We start from the raw sequence: 22,628 nt of genomic DNA on the forward strand, positions 1-22,628 counted from the left end.
TGCGAAAAGGTGCCCCGAACACCCAAAAAGCCACGAATGGCTCCTCGGCCGCAACTTCAAAGCGCCCGCGGGAGATGGCTGAGAGCATCTGCAGCGCACTGTCGGCAATGCTGGTACCGGCGCCCGAGGATGTCGCTCACCTCCTGAAGGACGCGGACGAGATTTCCAGGCGTCGATGGTGGGGACTGAGGAAATGGCTTATTACCTGCACCCCCTTTCCCCCACTTCCCAGCTCCACTCTCTCAGCTCACCCCCCACCGCAACCACCTCCCCCCTCACAACTGCTTCCCAGCCCCCCCCCTCGCACCATCTTCCCCCTGCACCCCCCCCCGCCCCCTTACAGCCCCCCCTCGCACCCCCTTTCCTCCACCCCTCCCCCTCGCACCCCCTCCTCCCACCAGCACCATCCTACACCTGTGTAGGGGCCCTAACAACCTCACTGCCTTGTGGGCATCTTGGGAGAGACCAAGGCTAATGGAGTAAACCCTAACAGAAAATCCGGAGCGGAACCCCGTAGGTGGTCCTGTGTCACCTTTGGCATGTTTCTGGCAGTTCCTGCAGCCATACCGGTGCCAAACGTCGTGCTCTGCACTCTTTTGGACCCCACCAGAAAGGCCGAGAGGGGGGTTTTGACAATTGGGCAACTCTCAACCTCCATACATTCGCCCAGGCATGCGCCATGGAGAGGTCACTCCATAGTTGCCTCACAGCGACTGATTTCTTTGATGCATCCGATCATAACATTAATCACCCTTCGCTTTTCATCTTGCATTCCACCAGCATTCTGCATCTCCTTCACAAAATAGAGATGATAGTAACTGGGTGCTGACCTAGGCCATATAGTTCATCCAGGCATTAATTACTGTTCACAGCTGGGACTCTTTAAAATAGAAGGAAGATCAGCAAAGGAAACTCCTTCCCACATTGTTCCTCAGAGATAAAGAGAGAGTGCAAGGGAAAGAGAATAAAGAGACAAAAAGAGCACAAATGGTACACTTTGCTCATGATACACTCGGCTATTAAACTGCCACAGACTGTAGTTGAAAAACTCCTTTTCAGGCTATGCAATCCAGAAAAAAGGAGGGAAAATAGAAAACTACAAATTACATACAAGCAAAAAAGTATAAAATCATGATTGAAAGAAAACACAAACATGACCAAGCTTGCAGTTTGCTGGCAAGGAGTGGCAGCAAATTAACAGTTTTCAGTTCCATCCCACAGAACTACACTTCCTGTTTAATACTTGTACGTCGGTATCCGCCTAGACTATCCCACCTACCAAGCTAATATAAGCACACTGATAGGGGGTAGAGAAGAGAAGCAAAGAAATGACAGAAACACACCTAACAGATATGAAGGAGTTAATAATGAGTGACATATCCACAGATGCTAAACCTAGTTTTAATTGTATATACACAAAATATACACCTAAATCATACAAAATTATATATATTAAAGACAGATACCTTCAAAATACTATACATTAACATTTAATAGGTCAAAAGTATGGAAAGGAAGAAAGCCAGCTTCCGGATGCTTTTTCTGACCTTAATAACGTAATTTCTCCTCAAGGTCAGAAGGCAGTGATTTACGAGCAGCATATAATCAAGAGAAACTTCCCACAACTATTAACCTCTAATTAACCTCAGGGTGTGCCGATTGAAACCATTAGCCCATCGGGATTACCAGAGCAGTGGCCTTAAAGGGACAGGCCAGGTTAAACAGTGTTCTGAGTCACTAATCATTAACTAGTGACAGATTATGTGCGCTATGTCACAGTAGATCAGCCAGTTATGAAATGTTATAGCACTTCTCTGTCTAAGATAGATGAGCTCTCCCTAACCATAGCTTCGGATGCACACATTCTTCAGCAACCAAAACAATCCACTTTTATTCTCAGTTGTCACAGGATACCATTTCAGAGAACTGCGTCACTTTGCAATCATGTCAGCAACATGCAACTCAAACTTTGCACAAACATCGACTTTAGATGATCTGCAGCTCACGTTAAACAGTTAGACTTCCTCACTGCTGGCAATCTTGGAATGCCAAATCAGCCTTACTGATTATAGTAAATTACCGCAGCTTATCTAGATAAAGAGAAAAAGCCCCAACAACACTATCTACTTTGCTTATATCTCTACATATCAACACTAAACCTGTGGCTTTAGTTGTAGATGTGAGAATATTTGATTATCAGTTTGATGTACAAATCTAAAATACCCAGATATTTAGAAAATATATCTAGTGATAGTGCTCCCGCTGCAGTCGTAACACCGTCAATTCAGTCTCGTCATTCCACAGGTCACAGCATATTATTAAAGTTCTCTCACCCAACCGGAAAACAGCCAAATTAAACACTCTAGTAACCCCCGGAATAAAACAGACCAAACCAGGTATCTTGAGACAAGATCAAATTAAGTACTTATTAAACCTAAACCTTAAACACGATTAAGATAAACCCATGTCTAAAGACATTATAACTTATTTTAATCTAACTCCCCCCATTCACACACACACAAAAATAACAGTAGTTAACCAGTTTTAAAAGTGGTGTTTTTAAAATTAGCTGTTTCTTAAGAATAAATAACTAAGTCTTTGTGGGTTACGTTCCTAATGGATGAGGTATTCTAATGTGAAAATAATCAAAGGCTACTCAAAGTCTTCACTTGGATTTAATGAAGCTGTCTGTGTTTGATAGGCATTCAAACTCTTCGGCTGCAGCAGGCATCAACAGTTCCTTCCACAATACCAAATGGTTTCTTAAAAGAGTTATTTCCTCTTTAGGCAATTAATTTGGCCTGTAGCTCCTTGTAGAATTTCTGCTGAGAGAGAATGGACAGCTCTTTTCTCTTCAGTACACTTCGTTGGTGAGTCAGGTTTAGACCGGTTTTTGCCAGTTTTACACACATAACCTCTCTCTCCTGCTGTTGCCTAGGGTACCAAGTCCAGCTGTGGCAGAAATCCAAAAGCTCTCTCCCTGTCTTAAAGGTGCACTGCTTTTAACAGAGTCTGAAAGACACACGGTTTTAATCAGAGGAGAAAAATAATACAAGTCCGTGACAATAGCTCACAGATGGATGTGCATCACCTCATACTGAAACAGAAAAGAAAATACAAGCTTGATCCAAGCTCACTGATCTAACAAAAGGCAACGGTGAGGCACTATACTTCAAAAATCCTGTGCTGGAGGTTCCAATTCCAAAGTATCTTTTGCTGTAAGTGCAGTCTGCAGATGTTGGGTAATTAGTTTCAACTATTATGCCTCCATGTTCAAATACCCCAACAAGAACTCACTGTTTAGGTTCAAAACTATTTAAAAAAACACCTTGTCAAGCAAGGGAGAACACATTGAAAAAACACAGAACATGCATATACCTGCCATCCATTAAACTCTCTCTCCATATTCGTTATCACTTTCCAGAAAGTAGAGAAAACTAAAGGGTTAAAAAAGTGAAAGCAGCATCTAAATTATCAGTGAAAAGCATGATACATGGCATCTCATTGTGCACTTTAGGATATTTGCAGACACCTCAAAGTTCATGTATAACCATGTTTTATTAACAAAACATAAAATGCTGGAAACACTCAGCAGGTCAGGCAGCATCTGTGGAGAGAAAAACAGAGTTAACGTTTCAGGTCTGTGAACTTGCAGCAGATGCTGCCTGATCTGCTACGCATTTACAGCATTTTTTTGTTTTTGTTTTGGATTTCCAGCATCCACAGTATTTTGCTTTTGGATAAATGTTTTATTAAGACACTCTTCAGCACTCAAAGAACCCTGCACAGATGTTATTTAGACTAACTAAATACACCTCAGAGCATTCAGTCTGATCATAACTTATATATATTTTATTTAAAAAAAGCAATGATGGGGGAATGGAGGGTAGATGTGGGCAAGGATGTGGGTGGAAAGAGGAAGAAGTCAAATGGATTTTAATTCAGCTGCTTTCAGTATGTCTGCTCTATTCCTACTTAACTACAAAATGTCACCTGTAGTGGCTCTAGCAGATCAATTAAATCTAATTTAACATTCCTTTGAATAATAAAGCTAAATGAAATCAAACTGTTTAAAAATTGATCACCAGTCTTTGGTTTAGATTTAACACCAGCTGCAGCCGAGGAAAGGATACATCCATGGGACTTAATTTACAGAGATCACACCAACATTAAGGTTAAAGCATAAACTGTCAGCCGTGGCTCAGTGGGTAGCACTCTCACCTCTGAATCACAAGGTCATGGGTTCAAGGTTGAGAGCCGAGCACAAAAATCTAGGCCAACATTTCCAGTGCAGTCTTGAGGAAGTGTGTACTGTCAGAGGTGCTACCTTTCAGATGAGACATTAAACAGAGACTTGTCTGCCTTCTGAGATGGACAGTAGAGAGCCCACAGCACTATTTTCAGCAGCAGCAGTGGAGTTCTGTCCAGTGGCCTAGCCAATATTTATCCCTCAACTCGGACCACTAAAACAGACAGTCTGGTTATCATATTGCCGCATGTATGGGACCTTCCTGTTCACTAATTGGATGCCATGTTTACCTACAACAGTACTGCATTGCCTGTAAAGCAGTTGGGACACTGAGGTTGTGTACAACTCTGTATAAATGCAAGTTTTTCATAAAGGAACTTGAAAAAAATCTCTACCAAACTTCCAGCAACAGCAAGCACATCCTTGTCAACTAAGCAGATATTAAAATACTATTCATCATTAGACAAGTCCAAACTTACAAACAACATAAATAATGTCAATACAAAAACATGCTGACTTCTTGCCTAATGTGACACAGGATGTCATGATTCAGAGCAATGTTCAATAAGTTATGACAACCAGATACAAACAACGTTAATTGTAGTGAGGCCAACTGAACTGTAGAATCTTCTGGAAACACTAGGCTGAATTTTGTCCAGCTCCTGAAGTCTGGCTCCGTGGAGGTGACACCAGCAGCGGCCTGCCATGAAGTCCAACACCAGATTGCTGGGCCTGATCTTCCCAGTGGTGGCGAGGCTCTGGCTTTTTTTGGGGAGGGGGGGGGCTGCGTTTGGAGGGAGAGAATGGGGCAGCCATTTATTTCCTTTGTATTGTGGGTGGGTGGGGGGGGGGGGGGGGGTGCTGGTCTGGCAGCCCTTTAAAAATACCAGAACCTATGCAGAGGCAGCTGACATCGTTGACAAAATCGCAGAGCCCACCCCTGCCACGAGATTGGTTGGGGGTGGGCACGGACTGCCCAACGTATGCAGATTAGCTGCCACACATGGCAGCTTGGACCCGCACATACAGGCTGCCATTTGAGAATAAAATTCAGCCCATTGAAGTAGGGAAGAACTACTGCCTCAAATGCAACGCCCCTTCAGTACCAGCTTAGCTGGAACATCATTATATTAACTAAAGATTACCAATATGCTGAAATATATAAACATTCCAAGTTAAGTGAAACACTAGAACGGCCGTGCGACTTCTCCGACCAATGTTACTACACAATACAATACATACATAACATAACCGGGTAAAAAAAATTAAACCTACCTCTATTATTTCTTTTCTTAAGTTAATGGTATGGAACCAATCACTTAGTCGGGGATAGTTCTCCAGTTCTGATGTTCTCTCACTGGGCGATACCTTATGTTTGCACTGTAACTGCTTACTAATGTATTTGACAAGTTTCACCTGATAAATGAAAAATGATCTAGGATTAGTCAGTATAAACCACTAAATAAATATGACAGCTTAAAAGACATTGAACATAAAATTAACAATTTCAAAACATATACCAACAAAAAGAACAATTTTTGAGCACTGGACATTACAGTACAATTAAATAGAATGAGCTATATACCGATGCTACTTCATTTTAAGTCTTTATTTCACTTCCACCATCACCGCACAGTGGCAGCAGTGCGTACCATCTACAAGAATCAATGCAGCAACGCACCAAGGCTCCTTATACAGCACCTTCCAAACCCACGACCTCTACCACCTAGAAGGACAAGGGCAACAGACGCATGGGAACACCACCACCTGCAAGTTCCCCTCCAAGACACACACCATCCCTGACTTGGAACTATATCATCGTTCCTTCACTGTCGCTGAATCAAAATCCTGGAACTCCCTTCTTAACAGCACTGTGGGTGTACCTACCCCACATGGACTGCAGCGGTTCAAGAAAGCAGCTCACCACCACCTTCTCAAGAGCAATTAGGAATGGGCAATAAATGCTGGCCTTGCCAGCGACACCCGCATCGCATGAACGAATAAAAAATGTTTAAAAATGTAATTTTGGGGCCAAAAATGCTACTGTAATTCTCCAAGGAATAAAGTTTAGAATTTCTTAAAGTAGCATCAATGGGAGAACAAGGTGGACAGGTGGCTCAGAACAATTATTTTTCATCTCCATAGCTGGTTGTTGCTTTAGTCTTCTGTTTCTGCTGCTAAATGAATCAAATAAAATAAAATAAAAAATAAAAAGAATAAAAAAATAAAAGGTATGGTAGTTTCAGTCCAGTTCCTGGTGGGTACAAGTTCACACTAGCAAAACTGCCCACAACTCAACACTAATTAACAAACAATCTGAGTCAGAGAAATCACAAGATTCACCATTTAGCAAAGAGATGAGTCATTCTGAAGCAATACTGAGCGTTCTTCTAAAGTTATGAAGAGACAGGTGCTGGGGCAGAGCAGCAGGAGTTTAAGCTTGCTTAATATTCAAGGAGTACCTGACCTGACAGTGTTTAATAGCATCAGATTTCAAAAGACAAGCAAAAATGTTCCTCAACAACCTGCAACCACCTTTCTCTTAAAGAACAGATGAAATTTATTGGACTTGTAGTAATATCTCTCTCTTTTGGCCTTCTAATCTCGAGAGACAATGGGTAAGCGCCTGGAGGTGGTCAGTGGTGTGTGGAGCAGCGCCTGGAGTGGCTATAAAGGCCAATTCAAGAGTGACAGGCTCTTCCACAGGTGCTGCAGAAAAATTTGTTTGTCGGGGCTGTTACACAGTTGGCTCTCCCCTTGCACTTCTGTCTTTTTTCCTGCCAACTGCTAAGTCTCTGACTCACCACACATTTAGCCCCGCCTTTATGGCTGCCCGCCAGCTCTGGCGAACGCTGGCAACTGACTCCCACGACTTGTGATCAATGTCACAGGACTTCATGTCACGTTTGCAGACGTCTTTAAAGACGGCCGGTGGGCCTGATACCAGTGGCGAGCTCGCTGTACAATGTGTCTTTGGGGATCCTGCCATCTTCCATGCGGCTCACATGGCCAAGCCATCTCAAGCGCCGCTGACTCAGTAGTGTGTATAAGCTGGGGATGTTGGCTGCCTCGAGGACTTCTGCATTGGAGATGCGGTCCTGCCACCTGATGCCAAGGATTCTCCGGAGGCAGCAAAGATGGAATGAATTGAGACGTCGCTCTTGGCTGACATACGTTGTTCAGGCCTCGCTGCCATAGAGCAAGGTACTGAGGACACAGGCTTGATACACTCGGACTTTTGTGTTCCGTGTCAGTGCGCCATTTTCCCACACTCTCTTGGCCAGTCTGGACATAGCAGTGGAAACCTTTCCCATGCGCTTCTTGATTTCTGCATCTAGTGACAGGTTACTGGTGATAGTTGAACCTAGGTAGGTGAACTCTTGAACCACTTCCAGAGCGTGGTCGCCAATATTGATGGATGGAGCATTTCTGACGTCCTGCCCCATGATGTTTGTTTTCTTGAGGCTGATGGTTAGGCCAAATTCATTGCAGGCAGCCGCAAACCTGTTGATGAGACTCTGCAGGCACTCTTCAGTGTGAGATGTTAAAGCAGCATCGTCAGCAAAGAGGAGTTCCCTGATGAGGACTTTCCGTACTTTGGACTTCGCTCTTAGACGGGCAAGGTTGAACAACCTGCCACCAGATCTTATGTGGAGGAAAATTCCTTTTTCTGAAGACTTGAACGCATGTGAAAGCAGCAGGGAGAAGAAAATCCCCAAAAGTGTGGGTGCGAGAACACAGCCCTGTTTCACGCCACTCAGGATAGGAAAGGGGTCTGATGAGGTGCTGCCATGTTGAATTGTGCCTTTCATATTGTCATGGAATGAGGTGATGATACTTAGTAGCTTTGGTGGACATCCAATCTTTTCTAGTAGTCTGAAGAGACTACGCCTGCTGACGAGGTCAAAGGCTTTGGTGAGATCAATGAAAGCAATGTAGAGGGGCATCTGTTGTTTGCAGCATTTCTCCTGTATCTGACGAAGGGAGAACAGCATGGTCTGGATTCTGCGACAAGATCAACGGTGAGGCTAACAGCACTCACTATTAATACAGGAATAAATCTGACAGCAATATCTGGTGCCCACACTTGTGTAGTTAAACACAAATCAGGAAGTGGCTGTACAAGTCGCCCTGCTCCTCCAAAAGCTTTGCTCTAATAGTATCACAGCAAGAAACTCAGCAGTGAATTAAGGAAGGACATGAATTTGTTGTATTTACCAACTGGATATTCACTTAACACACCAGAAAAAGTTAGAGCGCCTACATTCAATTCTTAAACAGCTTGATAAGTTTTCACAATTGCCAAAACAACCGCTCTGGCGCAGAAAGTTTACTTTTTAAAAGGTGTGGCATCTCATTCCTTCAGATTTTAATTATTGGTGGAGATTTTGAAAAGTTAAATTTTGTTTTTACTTTTTCTGCCTGTCTTTTACCTTTCTCTCTTAATCCCATCTTCCCTCGCTATTTTGTTTTCTGTATACGATTTAGCCTGGAGGTCAAACTTACACTTCTTGATTTAGATTCTGTGTGCCTCAGTAAGGATTCTTCAATCTGATTGGTTAAGGAGGAAACACACCATTGCCTGTCCTGTTCAGACATGTCTCAAATCCCCTGTAGAGGGCACTGCACTGTGACTCCCTAATAAACATGGCCAGAAACCTACACCCCACCTCCCCACCCTCTCCCTGCAGGAGCGGGCTGGTGGTGGGGGGGGGGGGGGTTGCCGTAAAGTTGAATGGGAGGCGGAGGGGTGGATGTCATTCCCGTCGCCTTCCCGCCCCTGCTGAAATTTTACGACTGGCGACAGCGTGAGAAACGGCCCACCCACCCTCGGCCAATCAAGGTCCTTAAGTGGCCAATTAACTGTTACTTAAGGGCCTCCTCCTGCTGTTGCTGGTACATTACCACTGGCAGGCTGCCCAGTAAAACCTGCTGGCCTCCTTGTGGGCTGGGGGGGCTTTCCTGATCAGGCACCCTGTGCTCCATGGAGGGCCCCCACGGCCCAACTGTCCTCAATTAAATACTTTTCCCACCCCCCCCCCGCCCTTGCTTCACCGGTGCTCGGTCGATTGTCCCCGGCTAGGCCCCACAAACTTACTTATTTTCCCCAGGGCCAGCATCCCTCTTGCTCCACTCCCAGTGGTGCTGCTGGGACTGAAAGCTGCCAGTCCACTGATTGGCCGGCAGCTCTTCCTGACTCAGAGGGGCAGAAGTCCCGCTTGAGGCAACTGAGGGCTTGGGCCACATGAAATTGTAACGTGGCTTCCAGGCCCCACGGAGGCAGGCTCACCCCTGACTTCTTGGCTGGTGGGCCCATAACTTGCAGTGCACAAGTCCATGCAAAGTTTGTGGGTTAGTCTAAGTGCAATGAATTTTACAATGGTGTAAACTCCAGACCATTGTAACTAACAAAAGTGTATTTACAAAATAACAAAAATACATTTTCAGCATCAGTGAATACTGCAACCAAACACTGTAAACTGTCTTTTAGCTAATGTATTTAATATCTAAGGTAATAAACCCTTGCAAACAAATTGTGGTTTATTAGAAACAGCAAAATTAAAATTGGACAATAAAAAACATTTTGAAACAGATTGTCTATTGTCCATTCTTAGTGACTCATTAGACATCAGAAATTACTATATGTTTGCCAATGCAAAATGCCACAAGATGCAGATTTACTGATTGATGGATATTTAAATGATGATCAGCCAGGGTAAAGGCAAGGCCAACACCTACAAAAGGAAGTACTCCGGAAGAAAGATGATATGGGGAAAAAAAAGATTTCTTAAGTAGCAAAAGCAAATACATAATTTTATTCAATAATGATATAGTCGGTACTTCAGTCATACCAATACTGTTAGCTACAAAGGTTAGTTTCAATCTCACAACCCTATATGTGAACATATATATTAAATTAATTCTCGACAGAATTTAATAAAGTTACATTCTCTCGGTAAAAGGCAATAATGAACAGAATTTTTTCAAACTTATATAGGAGTATGAATGTGGTAATCATGAAGTCAAGACATTGTTTGTCTAATTATGCATTCCAGCTTTTTAGGCCCGAGAAGAAACTGCTGAATATGTGCAAACAGCCAGACCCCCAAGCCATTTCTAATCAGCTACTAGAAATGCAAGAGAGCAGCAGGAAGCAATTAACCTTCACAACACCATGGATGAGATCAGAAGAATCAGTTGAGTGAAGACCTTTCACTCCACTTATGCCCTGTGTGTAACCTCACTGCTTCTCAACATAATACTACTCTCAAAACTTGGATCCTAACATTTTACAGTTTATAAAGTAACCAAATTTTGATTTAAGAATTCAAATACATAACTGGCTTTATTGTACTCTCTCCACTTAACACTTTCACTTAAATCATTTGTTTAACCACAAGGCCTTTAAAAATAAATCAGATTAGTATTTTTAGAAAATGCCACAGAAATTGCCACAATGCAAGTTGTATTGTCGGTGTTTTACTCAGTCACCCATGTGTGCTCTATAGTGTATAAGTTTCAGCCTTTTAAGCTTCATTTGAACTTGCCATAGACATTACTTGTTTAATTCCCCTTAATGCATCAATATGTAGGCTTAAACATCTAGCACTGCATGGGTTATTTATTCTGCTGGACTGAAATATATTAAATTAAAAACCTAATGAAGAAACACAGCTTGATTGGCCAATCTGCTGTAGTATCACTCCAACACTGGGCCACATTAACAGGGCCTAGGCTTACAATTTACAATTCAACAAGTTCCCAATCTCATGGCATCGCAGTAGAAGCAAAGTGACTTGATATAAAGGTGGGTGAAGACAATGAGAGACAATATTGATGGACTGAACTTCAACACGCTTACTAATATCCAATTACTGAGGTTTTAAATGATTTGTCTGCTGTCTTGCCTAGAGAATGGTTTGTGATACCAAAAATTATAAAAAGATGGAAAGTATCAGCTACCGCACTTTGTTTTAGATATACAGAGTTAGATGAAGCTCTTGGGGCAAAAGGGATCAAAGGATATGGGGGGAAAGCGGGAACAGATTACTGAGTTGGATGATCAGCCATGATCCCAATGAATGGCGGAGCAGGCTCAAAGGGCTGAATGGCCTACTCCTGCTCCTATTTTCTATGTTTCTATGTTTTTGCAATAGCTAAATACTATAGTGTAAAAACTTACTTTTAAACAACTAACTTCCAAACAATCTCCAGGCTTGAAAATCAGCAATTATAATCAATGTAGTATTGAAAAGAGAAGTATTGGCGAATTCTTTGTACAGACATGATCCCACAAGGAATGTATCAAATAAGCTTTCAATGTAGAAGATTAGGGTTTTATTCCGATACTATTGATTTTATTGGTTTCTATATCTTACGTTCCTATTGTATGCATTAATTATACTCACATGAATCGTAGTGCAAGTTACATATTGTTACAAAGACCACTGGCGTTAAATCATTAGAACAAATTTAAGGCTGAAAATGGCCAGGCCAGGAAGAGCAGGGTGAGCATATAAATGAAAATGGGCCAGAGTTTCCATCAATGCTCCCACATCTAGCCAATATTGCTGGAAACAGCACATGAATGGCTGTCCAACATGATAAAATGTCAGGCAAATTACATCAGACAAAGCTGTCATACACTCAGTGGCTCATTTGTTAACTCTGCATATTCGTGCCATGCGTATGGTGTTTTCTATTATCTAACCATCTTTGAAGCACTTTGATACTATCAAGACTCCTATTTGAATAACTATTTAAGCAAAATGGCAGAGGGATTCCCATGAACAGTACTCAAACATAAAATCATTGTCAAGTGAAAAGGAAAGGAAATGTTATTTTTTAAAAATACTGTCATTGTCAGTTTACAGGGGAAAAGAACAGGTAGAAAAACAGCCCAGAGTTTTTGGCTTCATTAACTTCAGAAGCCAATGATATATTTATCTGGCTCCTGAGGCCTAAAAGAAGAATTTTAGTTATAGGCCTACCTCCCAATGAGAAAAAAAGACGAGAATTAAATGCTTTAACAAGTCAGAACTGTATTGATCATTAACATATATTAAACAGATATAGAAAAAATATAGATTGGGATTATGCTTTGAGCATTTTTGCTTTGATGACAGCCTGTGATTCATCAATTTAATACAGCTCATCAGTTCTCATATGACTGAACAGACAGATTTTCACAAAATGTTTTCGAACACAAGGCATTGGATGGCAGATTTACTGAAAGGCTGATCTTTCCTCAATTTTCATTGGGCCCTTTGTTTTGACTAGTTACAATTAAGCTGTTTCAATCTTTCTTGTGCCATCAAGAATCATCTTTTGCCACATTCTCCTGTCACAAGCATCATGCTCCCCATATGTCAAATAAGATGCCATATTTTTCTATTAGATTGATTTTTAGGCAATACTCATTTTTGAAACTGACCATGAGAGAATTTACCAAGCTTCAGCTCACCATAGGATACTTGCTTGAGTAGTCTAGTATCATGCATTTGACTAAATTACCAAACCACCTTAAATAAAAACAAAAAATGCTGCAAATACTCAGCAGATCAGGCAGCATCTGTGGAGAGAGAAGCAGAGTTAATGTTTCAGGTCAGTGACCTTACATCAGAATGAGTTCTGATGAAAGGTCACAGACCTGAAACGTTAGCATCTGTGGAGAGCAGAGTTGCCAGACCCGCTGAGTATTTCCAGCATTTTTTGTTTTTATTTCATATTTCCAGCATCTGCAATATTTTGCTTTTATACCAACCACCTTGGTTGTGCCTTTACTACCTCTTTGCTTATTTTGTGCAACCATCAAACTTTCATGATCATTCAAAGGCAACCTAGGTGGAAATTATTTGAAATTTCTGGATTTCTGATGTGGCAATTAGAGCGACACAGTGGCGCAGTGGTTATCACCGCAGCCTCACAGCTCCAGCGACCCGGGTTCAGTTCTGGGGACTGCCTATGCGGAGTTTGCAAGTTCTCCCTGTGACCGCATGGGTTTCCGCCGGGTGCTCCGGTTACCTCCCACAGCCAAAGACTTGCAGGTTGATAGGTAAATTGGCCATTGTAAATTACCCCGAGTGTAGGTAGGTGGTAGGAGAATGGTGGGGATGTTGTAGGGAATATGGGATTAATGTAGGATTAGTATAAATGGGTGGTTGTTGGTCGGCACAGACTTGGTGGGCCAAAGGGCCTGTTTGTGCTGTATCTCTAAATAAATTGTAAGTGATCCAGCTATCACACACATACAGTAAGTGACTCTCTGACACATACCCCCTTGCACCCTCATGCCGATTTTCACACCAGCAACCAACAGATTTTGAATGGTGTCAGCCAAGGCTCAGTGGGTAGCTTTCTCGTCTCAGAATCAGAAATTCATGGGTTTGAGCCCCATACCAGAGATGTGAGCCCATAATCCAGACTGGCCTCCCCAATACCAGTACTGAGGGAGTGCTGCATTGTTAGAGGAGCAGTGTTGAGGGAGTGCTGCACTGTCAGAAATGCCATCTTCTGGATGAAACATTAAACCACTGTCCCATCTACACTCTCGGCAGGAAACTAAAGATATCATGGCCATTATTTCAAAGAGCAAGGAGTTCTCCCCGGCGTCCTAGGGCCAATATTTATCCCTCAGCCATCATCACTATATGGCAATATAATCTGTTTTGTTTTTAAGTCACCCCTTGCCTATGGCATGGCTGAAATTAACAGATAGTCGAGTGAGGAATCCTAGGCATAAATCTCTATCTTAATATTTTGAGGTCAGAGATGTTTGAGGGAACATTGTTTCACTCCTAATTACAAGAACAATAGCACCATGGAACATTATGCATATCAGCCTCGGATTTTAGACGAACATTAACATAAAGCCGCACATGTTTTGTGGTTTTGCTCCAAACGCTTTGCAGTATATGGCCTGTTTAATACTGAGAAGTCATGTACTTGAGGTTTCTATTTAAACATAACTTTTTATTGCAAATAATCCTTATCCCTAAGCTTAACTCAGTCAACAGCACTAAATTATGTCTCAATGAGATTCCACTATAGCAGACACTGGTAGTTCTGGTCTCGCTCTCCTGGCATTTCTTCACGGACAAAGATTTTGGGAAAGTTGTAGTCATCGGTTGCAGGCCCGCTGGTGGCTAGTCAGACCTATCCGTGACCAGCAGATTCTCCCACAGTGGGTACAAGTGAAGGTGTTGTTGCTGCTGGGGGTAATTGGATCTATCCTTCTCCTCCTTTTCTCTTTCATGCTGGTTCTTCACTCAATCTCAAAAGGTGTCTGGCGCCCTCCTGATGTAGGATCTCCAGGCATCACGATCTATGGCCTGCGCTTGCCACTGGCGCCTTTCCATGTGGCATACAGAGAGGACTTCAGGGAGTCCTTGAAAAGTTTGCATGGGCTCCCCTAATAAGTAATTTGCTTGATTACTTTCAGCTCAGTTCCCTTGAAGACCACGCTTGGTGGTCTATATTCTTCTTCGAGTGCAGGCTGATGCAGGACTTCAGTTTTCTTTAAACTGATTTTTAGTCCGAAGAGTTGTGCCGTCTCGGAGAAACTTGTTGTTATACGTTGCAGGTCTGACTGACTGTGGGCCAGGAGAGCACAGTCATTGGCAAAAAGAAGTTCACCGATGAGTTTTTCTTGTGTCTTTGTGCGAGCCTGAAGACACCAGAGGTTGAAAAGGCCTCCATCAGTCTGGAAGTGTACGTAAACTCCCTCCTTAATGTCTTCCGTTGCCTGCTGCAGCATCATGCTGAAAAAGATGGTGAATAAGGTCGGGGCCAGCACACATCCTGCTTCACCCCATTGGAGATTCGGAAGGGACTCCAGAGGTCGCAGTTGTGCTCGACTTGTCGGTACTGATAGTCATGAAACTGCTTCACCATGGCCAGGAACCTGGGTGGGCATCCACGTTTTTCAAAGATTTTCCAAAGCCCATCTCTGCTCATAGTCAGTTAGTTAGTTAGTTAGAGATACAGCACCGAAACAGGCCCTTCGGCCCAGAGTCTGTGCTGACCAACAACCACCCATTTATACTAACCCTATATTAACCCCATATTTCCTACCACATCCCCACCATTCTCCTACCATCTACCTACACTAGCGACAATTTATAATGGCCAATTTACCCATCAACCTGCAAGTCTTTGGCTGTAGGAGGAAACCGGAGTACCCGGCGGAAACCCACGCAGACACAGGGAGAACTTGCAAACTCCGCACAGGCAGTACCCAGAACTGAACCCGGGTCGCTGGAGCTGTGAGGCTGCGGTGATAATCACTGCGCCACTGTGCCGTCCATAGTGTCGAATGCCTTGGTGAGGTGTACGAAAGTGAAGTACAGGCTTTGTTTTGCTCGCAACACTTTTCTTGTAAATGTCTGAGTGCAAATACCATGGGTAGGCGGTGGCGTAGTGGTATTATCACTGGACTAGTAACCCAGAGACCCAGGGTATTCCTCTGGGGACATGGGTTCGAATCCCACCACATCAGAAGGTGGAATTTGAATTTAATTAATAAATCTGGAATTAAAACTAGTCTAATGATGGCCATGAAACCATTGTCAATTGTTGTAAAAATCGATCTGGCTCACTAATGTCCTTTAGGGAAGGAAATCTTACCTGGTCTGGCCTACATGTGACTCCAGACCCACAGCAATGTGGTTGACTCTTACATGCCCTCTGAAATGGTCTAGCAAGCCACTCAGTTGTACCTAACCGCTACAAAGTCTATAAAAAGGAATGAAACCGGACAGACCACCCGGCATCAACCTAGACACCGGAAACAACAACGGCAAACCCAGCCCTGTCGAACCTGCAACGTCCTCCTTACTAACATCTGGGGGCTTGTGCCAAAGTTAGGAGAGCTGTCCCACAGACTAGTCAAGCAACAGCCTGACATAGTCATACTCACGGAATCATACCTTACAGACAATGTCCCAGACACTGCCATCACCATCCCTGGGTACGTCCTGTCCCACTGGCAGGACAGACCCAGCAGAGGTGGTGGCACAGTGGTATACAGTAGGGAGGGAGTTGCCCTGGGAGTCCTCGACCGACTCCGGACCCCATGAAGTCTCATGGCATAGGCCAAACATGGGCAAGGTAACCTCCTACTGATTACCACCTACTGCCCTCCCTCAGCTGATGACTCAGTACTCCTCCATGTTGAACACCACTTGGAGGAAGCACTGAGGGTGGCAAGGGCACAAATAGTACTCTGGGTGGGGGACTTCAATGTCCATCAGCAAGAGTGGCTCGGTAGCACCACTACTGACCGAGCTGGCTGAGTCCTAAAGGACATAGCTGGTAGACTGGGTCTGCAGCAGGTGTTGGGGGAACCAACACGAGGGAAGAACATACTCGAACTTGTCCTCACCAATCTACCTGCTGCAGATGCTTCTGTCCATGACAGCATTGGTAGGAGTGACCACCACACAGTCCTTGAGGAGACGGTCCCGCCTTCACATTGAGGATACCGTCCATCGTGTTGTGTGGCACTATCACCGTGCTGAATGGGATAGATTTCGAACAGATCTAGCAATGCAAAACTACGCATCCATGAGGCGCTGTGGGCCATCAGCAGCAGAAGAATTGTACTCAACAATCTGTAACCTCATGGCCCGGCATATCCCCCACTCTACGATTACCACCAAACCAGGAGACCAACCCTGGTTCTAGTTTTTTTTTAATAAGTTTAAGAGATACAGCACTGAAACAGGCCCTTCGGCCCACCGAGTCTGTGCCGACCATCAACCACCCATTTATACTAATCCTACACTAATTCCATATTCCTACCACATCCCTACCACCTACCTATACTAGGGGCAATTTATAATGGCCAATAACCTATCAACCTGCAAGTCTTTGGCATGTGGGAGGAAACCGGAGCACCCGGAGGAAACCCACGCAGACACAGGGAGAACTTGCAAACTCCACACAGGCAGTACCCAGAATTGAACCCGGGTCACTGGAGCTGTGAAGCTGCGGTGCTAACCACTGCGCCGCCCTGAATGAAGAGTGCAGGAGGGCATGCCAGGAGCAGCACCAGGCATACCTCAAAATGAGGTGTCAACCTGGTGAAGCTACAACCCAGGACTACTTGCATGCCAAACTGCGTAAGCAGCATGCAATAGACAGAGCTAAGCGATCCCATAACAAACCGATCAGATCTAAGCTCTGCAGTCCTGCCACATCCAGCCGAGAATGGTGGTGGACAATTAAACAACTAACTGGAGGAAAACAAGAAATGCTGGAATCACTCAGCAGGTCTGGCAGCATCTGTGGAAAGAGAATCAGAGTTAACGTTTCGGGTCAGTGACCCTTCTTCGGAACTGACAAATATTAGAAAAGTCACAGATTATAAGCAAGTGAGGTGGGGGTGGGGCAAGAGATAACAAAGGAGAAGGTGCAGATTGGACCAGGCCACATAGCTGACCAAAAGGTCACGGAGCAAAGGCAAACAATATGTTAATGGTGTTTTGAAAGACAAAGCATTAGTACAGATTAGGTGTGAATACACTGAATATTGAACAGCAGCAAGTGCAAACCTGAAAAAAAACCTGAAAAAAACACTGGGTAAGCAAACTGAACAAACTAAGATGAAATGAAATAAATGCAAAAAAAATTGTAAAAAATGTAAAAAAGAATGTAAAAAAAAAAGAAAAAATAACTAAAAATGAAAGTAAAATGGGGGGCTGTCATGCTCTGAAATTATTGAACTCAATGTTCAGTCCGGCAGGCTGTAGTGTGCCTAATCAGTAGATGAGATGCTGTTCCTCGAGCTTGCGTTGATGTTCACTGGAACACTGCAGCAATCCCAGGACAGAGATGTGAGCATAAGAGCAGGGGGGAGTGTTGAAATGAACTAACTGGAGGAGGTGGCTCCACAAATATCCCCATCCTCAAATATGGGGGAGCCCAGAACATCAGTACAAAAGACAAGGCTCAAGCATTTGCAACAATCTTCAGCCAAAAGTGCCGAGTTGATAACCCATCTCAGCCTCCTCCTGAAGTCCCCAGCATCACAGATGCCAGACTTCAGCCAATTCGATTCACTCCACATGATATCAAGAAACGACTGAAGGCACTGGATACTGCAAAAGCTATGGGCCCTGACAATATTCCGGCAATAGTACTGAGGACCTGTGCTCCAGAACTTGCCGCGCCCCGAGCCAAGCTGTTCCAGTACAGCTACAACACTGGCATCTACTCTGCAATGTGGAAAATTGCCCAGGTATGTCCTGTACACAAAAAGCAGGACAAATCCAACCCAACCAACTACCGCCCCATTAGCCTACTCTCAATCATCAGTAAAGTGATGGAAGGTGCCATCAACAGTGCCATCAAGCGGCACTTACTTAGTAACAACCTGCTCAGTGACGCTCAGTTTGGGTTCCGCCAGGGCCAATCAGCTCCTGACCTCATTACAGCCTTGGTTCAAACATGGACAAAAGAGCTGAACTCCAGAGGGGAGATGAGAGTGACTGCCCTTGACATCAAGGCAGCATTTGACCGAGTATGGCATCAAGGAGCCCTAGCAAAACTGAAGTCAATGGGAATCAAGGGGAAAACCCTCCGCTGGCTGGAGTCATACCTACCACAAAGGAAGATGGTTGTGGTTGTTGGAGGTCAATCATCTGAGCTCCAGGACATGACTGCATGAGTTCCTCAGGGTAGTGTCCTAGGCCCAACCATCTTCAGCTGCTGCATCAATGACCTTCCTTCAATCATAAGGTCAGAAGTGGGGATGTTCGCTGATGATTGCACAATGTTCAGCACCATTCGTGACTCCAGATACTGAAGCAGTCCATATAGAAATGCAGCAAGACCTGGACAATATCCAGGCTTGGACCGATAAGTGGCAAGTAACATTCGCGCCACACAAGTGCCAGGCAATGACCATCTCCAACAAGAGAGAATCTAACCATCTCCCCTTGATATTCAACGGCATTATCATCGCTGAATCCCCCACTATCAACATCCTAGGGGCTACCATTGACCAGAAACTGAACTGGAGTAGCCATATAAATACCGTGGCTACAAGAGCAGGTCAGAGGTTAGGAATCCTGAGGCGCGTAACTCACCTCCTGACTCCCCAAAGCCTGTCCACCATCTACAAGGCACAAGTCAGGAGGGTGATGGAATACACTCCACGTGCTTGGATGGGTGCATTTCCAACAACACTCAAGAAGCTAGACACCATCCAGGACAAAGCAGCCCGCTTGATTGGCACCCCATCTACAAACATTCACTCCCTCCACCACCGACGCACAGTGGCAGCAGTGTGTACCATCTACAAGATGCACTGCAACAATGCACCAAGGCTCCTGAGACAGCACCGTCCAAACCCACGACCTCTACCAACTAGAAGGACAAGGGCAGCACATACATGGGAACACCACCACATGCAAGTTCCCCTCCAAGTCACACACCATCCTGACTTGTAACTATATCGCCGTTCCTTCACTGTCGCTGGGTCAAAATCCTGGAACTCCCTTCCTAACAGCACTGTGGGTGTACCAACCCCACATGGACTACAGCGGTTCAAGAAGACAGCTCACCACCACCTTCTCAAGGGCAATTAGGGATGGGCAATAAATGCTGGCCTGGCCAGTGATGCCCACATCCCATGAATGAATTTTTAAAAACCATGTCTGTGGTGCCTCCATGTGCTCTGAAACCACACTGGCTCTCTGGGAGGTCTTCTTCCGCAATGGTAGGCACAAGGTCATAAGTATTCTCGCCAGGATGTTCCCAGCAATAGAAAGGAGGAAGATCCCACGCTAGTTGGAGCAGTCTGATTTTTTGCCTTTGTTTTCGTACAAGGTGATAACGACATCACGAAGATCCATGGAATCCCGGATGAGAGCCCAACTCTGAAGGAAACTGTGACCGCCATCAACCAGATGAAGAACAAAGCCCCCGGAGTCGATGGAATTCTTTGAAGCATGGTGGCCCTGTCCTATACACCAGGCTCCCATGGGTTTTTCACAGCCCGCTGGGAACAGAGCAGGATTCCATGATCTTCGCGATGTCATTATCATCACCTTGGTAGTCCTGTAATAATTCGTTGTGCCACAGCTCGTTGAATTTTGTTTGAGTTTCTGCTAAAAATTGGTTTTGGATTCCTTTATATACTTACTAGAAAAGTCTTGAAAATCATAAAATGCATGTTAACCTATAAAATCAAAGAGCTGCAGCTATGGACAAAAATAAAATCATCAAGCCTAAACTTCACCATTTTGGTCACCAACATACTTGCAAAAAAAAAATCAAAATTTGGTAGCTTAAACAGAGCTTTAAGCACATAACCTGTGATAAACAATTTGGCCCAACTCCAGACAGCTTATTTTACAACCTGCTATTTTTAGGATCAGGTACCCTGTGTTTCAGACAGTCTTGGCTGAGGAACTTTCCATTCTAGTCCCCTGGGCATACAGATGGTACATACTACTACCTGCTGTAGCAAGAAAACAAGTGTGGACCATTCTTTTTTTAAAATAAAACAAAACCATGTCAATAAAGCTGCTGGAAACATTTAAAAAGCAGTACAAATGGGGGATGGGAAGATGCAAACTGAAAACACATTAAAAAAAAATTTAGTCAAAGCTGTATTTTATGTGACATTTAAAATAAAAACTAAAACACAGGAAAAAACCTTTATACAAAAGTTTAATATATAAGGTCACTTGATTAAGGATGTCTTTTAGGAAGCTAAAGCAGATTAATAGTCACATCATTTAATAATCAAGTAGCTTCCTCTAAACCTATGAAAACTACTTTCCATAAAATTCCATGATAAAAATGTCTTCACTCTTCATCTTCATCCCAGTCTTCACAGAAGTCTGGTAATTCTCAGCCAAGCTATCTTGGGAAAGTATTATTGGTGGGTGGGGGGGGTTGGGGCAGGGGGGAAAGAGAGGGGTTGCAGGGGAAAAAAAGCCACCATTTAAGCGAAGACAAAAGCTCCCTTTCCTCATCAAGCACATCTTGTGGTGAACAACTAATGAACTGCACTAACGGAGTTGATAGATATCTGTTGGTCTAAGTCACACATCTGATCAAAACTAACTTGGATACAAAGGATTTTTTTTAAAAGAGGGGAAACAATGCAGGTGAAGAAAATTAGAAATGTCAAAAAAAATTAAATAAAAAGATTTTACAGGTTACATGGTTTAAGTTTGTCTTTTTGTGGTTCACAGACAGATACTTCCTAGCACTTATTTTAAAAGAAAGTAGAGACTCTGGTAAATGAATGACACTAACTTTCAAAGGCTTCCTTCTGTGCTGCAAGATTCTAGGATTTTGTCATTTTTGTTGACTTATTTAGCTGAAAATTAAATTTGTAAGTGCACACTGCCTGGTGCCACGAAACGTCAGCAACTTCTTCTCCCCTTAGATTTCTCCCACACCCTTCAGTCCTCTGACTCTGGCCTTTTGTGCATCACACCTTTGTCCCACCATTGGTGGCCATGCCTTTAGCAACCACATCCTGTTCCCTGGAACATTCTGCCTAAATCCTCAACCTCGCCACTTCTTTCTGCACCTTCAAAATCAAGCACTCAGCTTTCCTAATTCTCACACTGTAGCTTGAAGATCATTTCTTCACTCCTTTTATCAGGATTTGTTTCTTCCGTCTATGCAATGTGGCTTGATATGCTTTCTACAACAAAAGCATTATATAAAATGCATTTCAATGTTGTTTTACATTATCATGGAAATCACAGCAAAACACATCATTATCGTAAATTACCACTGTGACAAAAGCCAATTTCCATCTTCAATCACTGTCTAAGCGGCTATTTTTATTTTTTTCACTGCTTGGGGCAAAAAAAGTGGATTTCTGGGTCAAATGTATGCATTTGAGAGTAAAAAATGAGTAAAAAATAAAAACACGACTATAAAATTCCAGATGTAATGCACAAAACATTTTTGGAAAAAACAGAAGCAAATAATGAATGCATAAAAGTAACTTTACAAATTATACTCCAAGAAGACGACAACATGCATCATTAGCTTCATCTTCAGTGTCTCTGCCTCCATGGAATTTAATTCACCAACCCACTGGTGCTGCAAGTAATGGAAAGTGTGCTCCATTTTGATGTCACCTGTCAGAATGGAGAGATGAAGTGCTCATTACATCAAACAAGGAAAGTCACTGTGTGCGTCACAGGTGAACTCTGTAGTATATCTTTTGAGGGCTAGTTATCGAGTTTAATCCTAAAATCAGAAGATTTAGCTGTAAGGTGCTGTGGTGTTTCCATAATAAATAACTACTACTTGTGACTAGATGAACAGCACTTGTGATTTCTTATTTAAATTCCCCCAAATCTAACGTGAAAGTTCACAATAACGTTTAATAACCGAGTTGCTG

The 22,628-nt window shown here is 43.5% G+C and overlaps 1 protein-coding gene across 12 annotated transcripts in view; it reads right to left on the reverse strand.

The window, feature by feature from the left end:
* Window positions 1-22,628, reverse strand: part of ksr1a (kinase suppressor of ras 1a) — a 200,603-nt gene that overhangs the window by 78,234 nt on the left and 99,741 nt on the right. For 11 of the 12 annotated variants that reach the window (XM_068010569.1, XM_068010568.1, XM_068010575.1 and 8 more), the window contains exon 2: window positions 5,525-5,665. The exons of the other annotated variant lie outside the window; for it this stretch is intronic. In XM_068010569.1, coding sequence (XP_067866670.1) covers window positions 5,525-5,665 — 141 coding nt within the window. The remainder of the gene's footprint in view (window positions 1-5,524; window positions 5,666-22,628) is intronic. 12 annotated transcript variants of the gene reach the window in all.

Source organism: Heterodontus francisci, chromosome 30, assembly GCF_036365525.1.
Source record: "Heterodontus francisci isolate sHetFra1 chromosome 30, sHetFra1.hap1, whole genome shotgun sequence".
In the NCBI taxonomy this organism is placed as follows: domain Eukaryota; kingdom Metazoa; phylum Chordata; class Chondrichthyes; order Heterodontiformes; family Heterodontidae; genus Heterodontus; species Heterodontus francisci.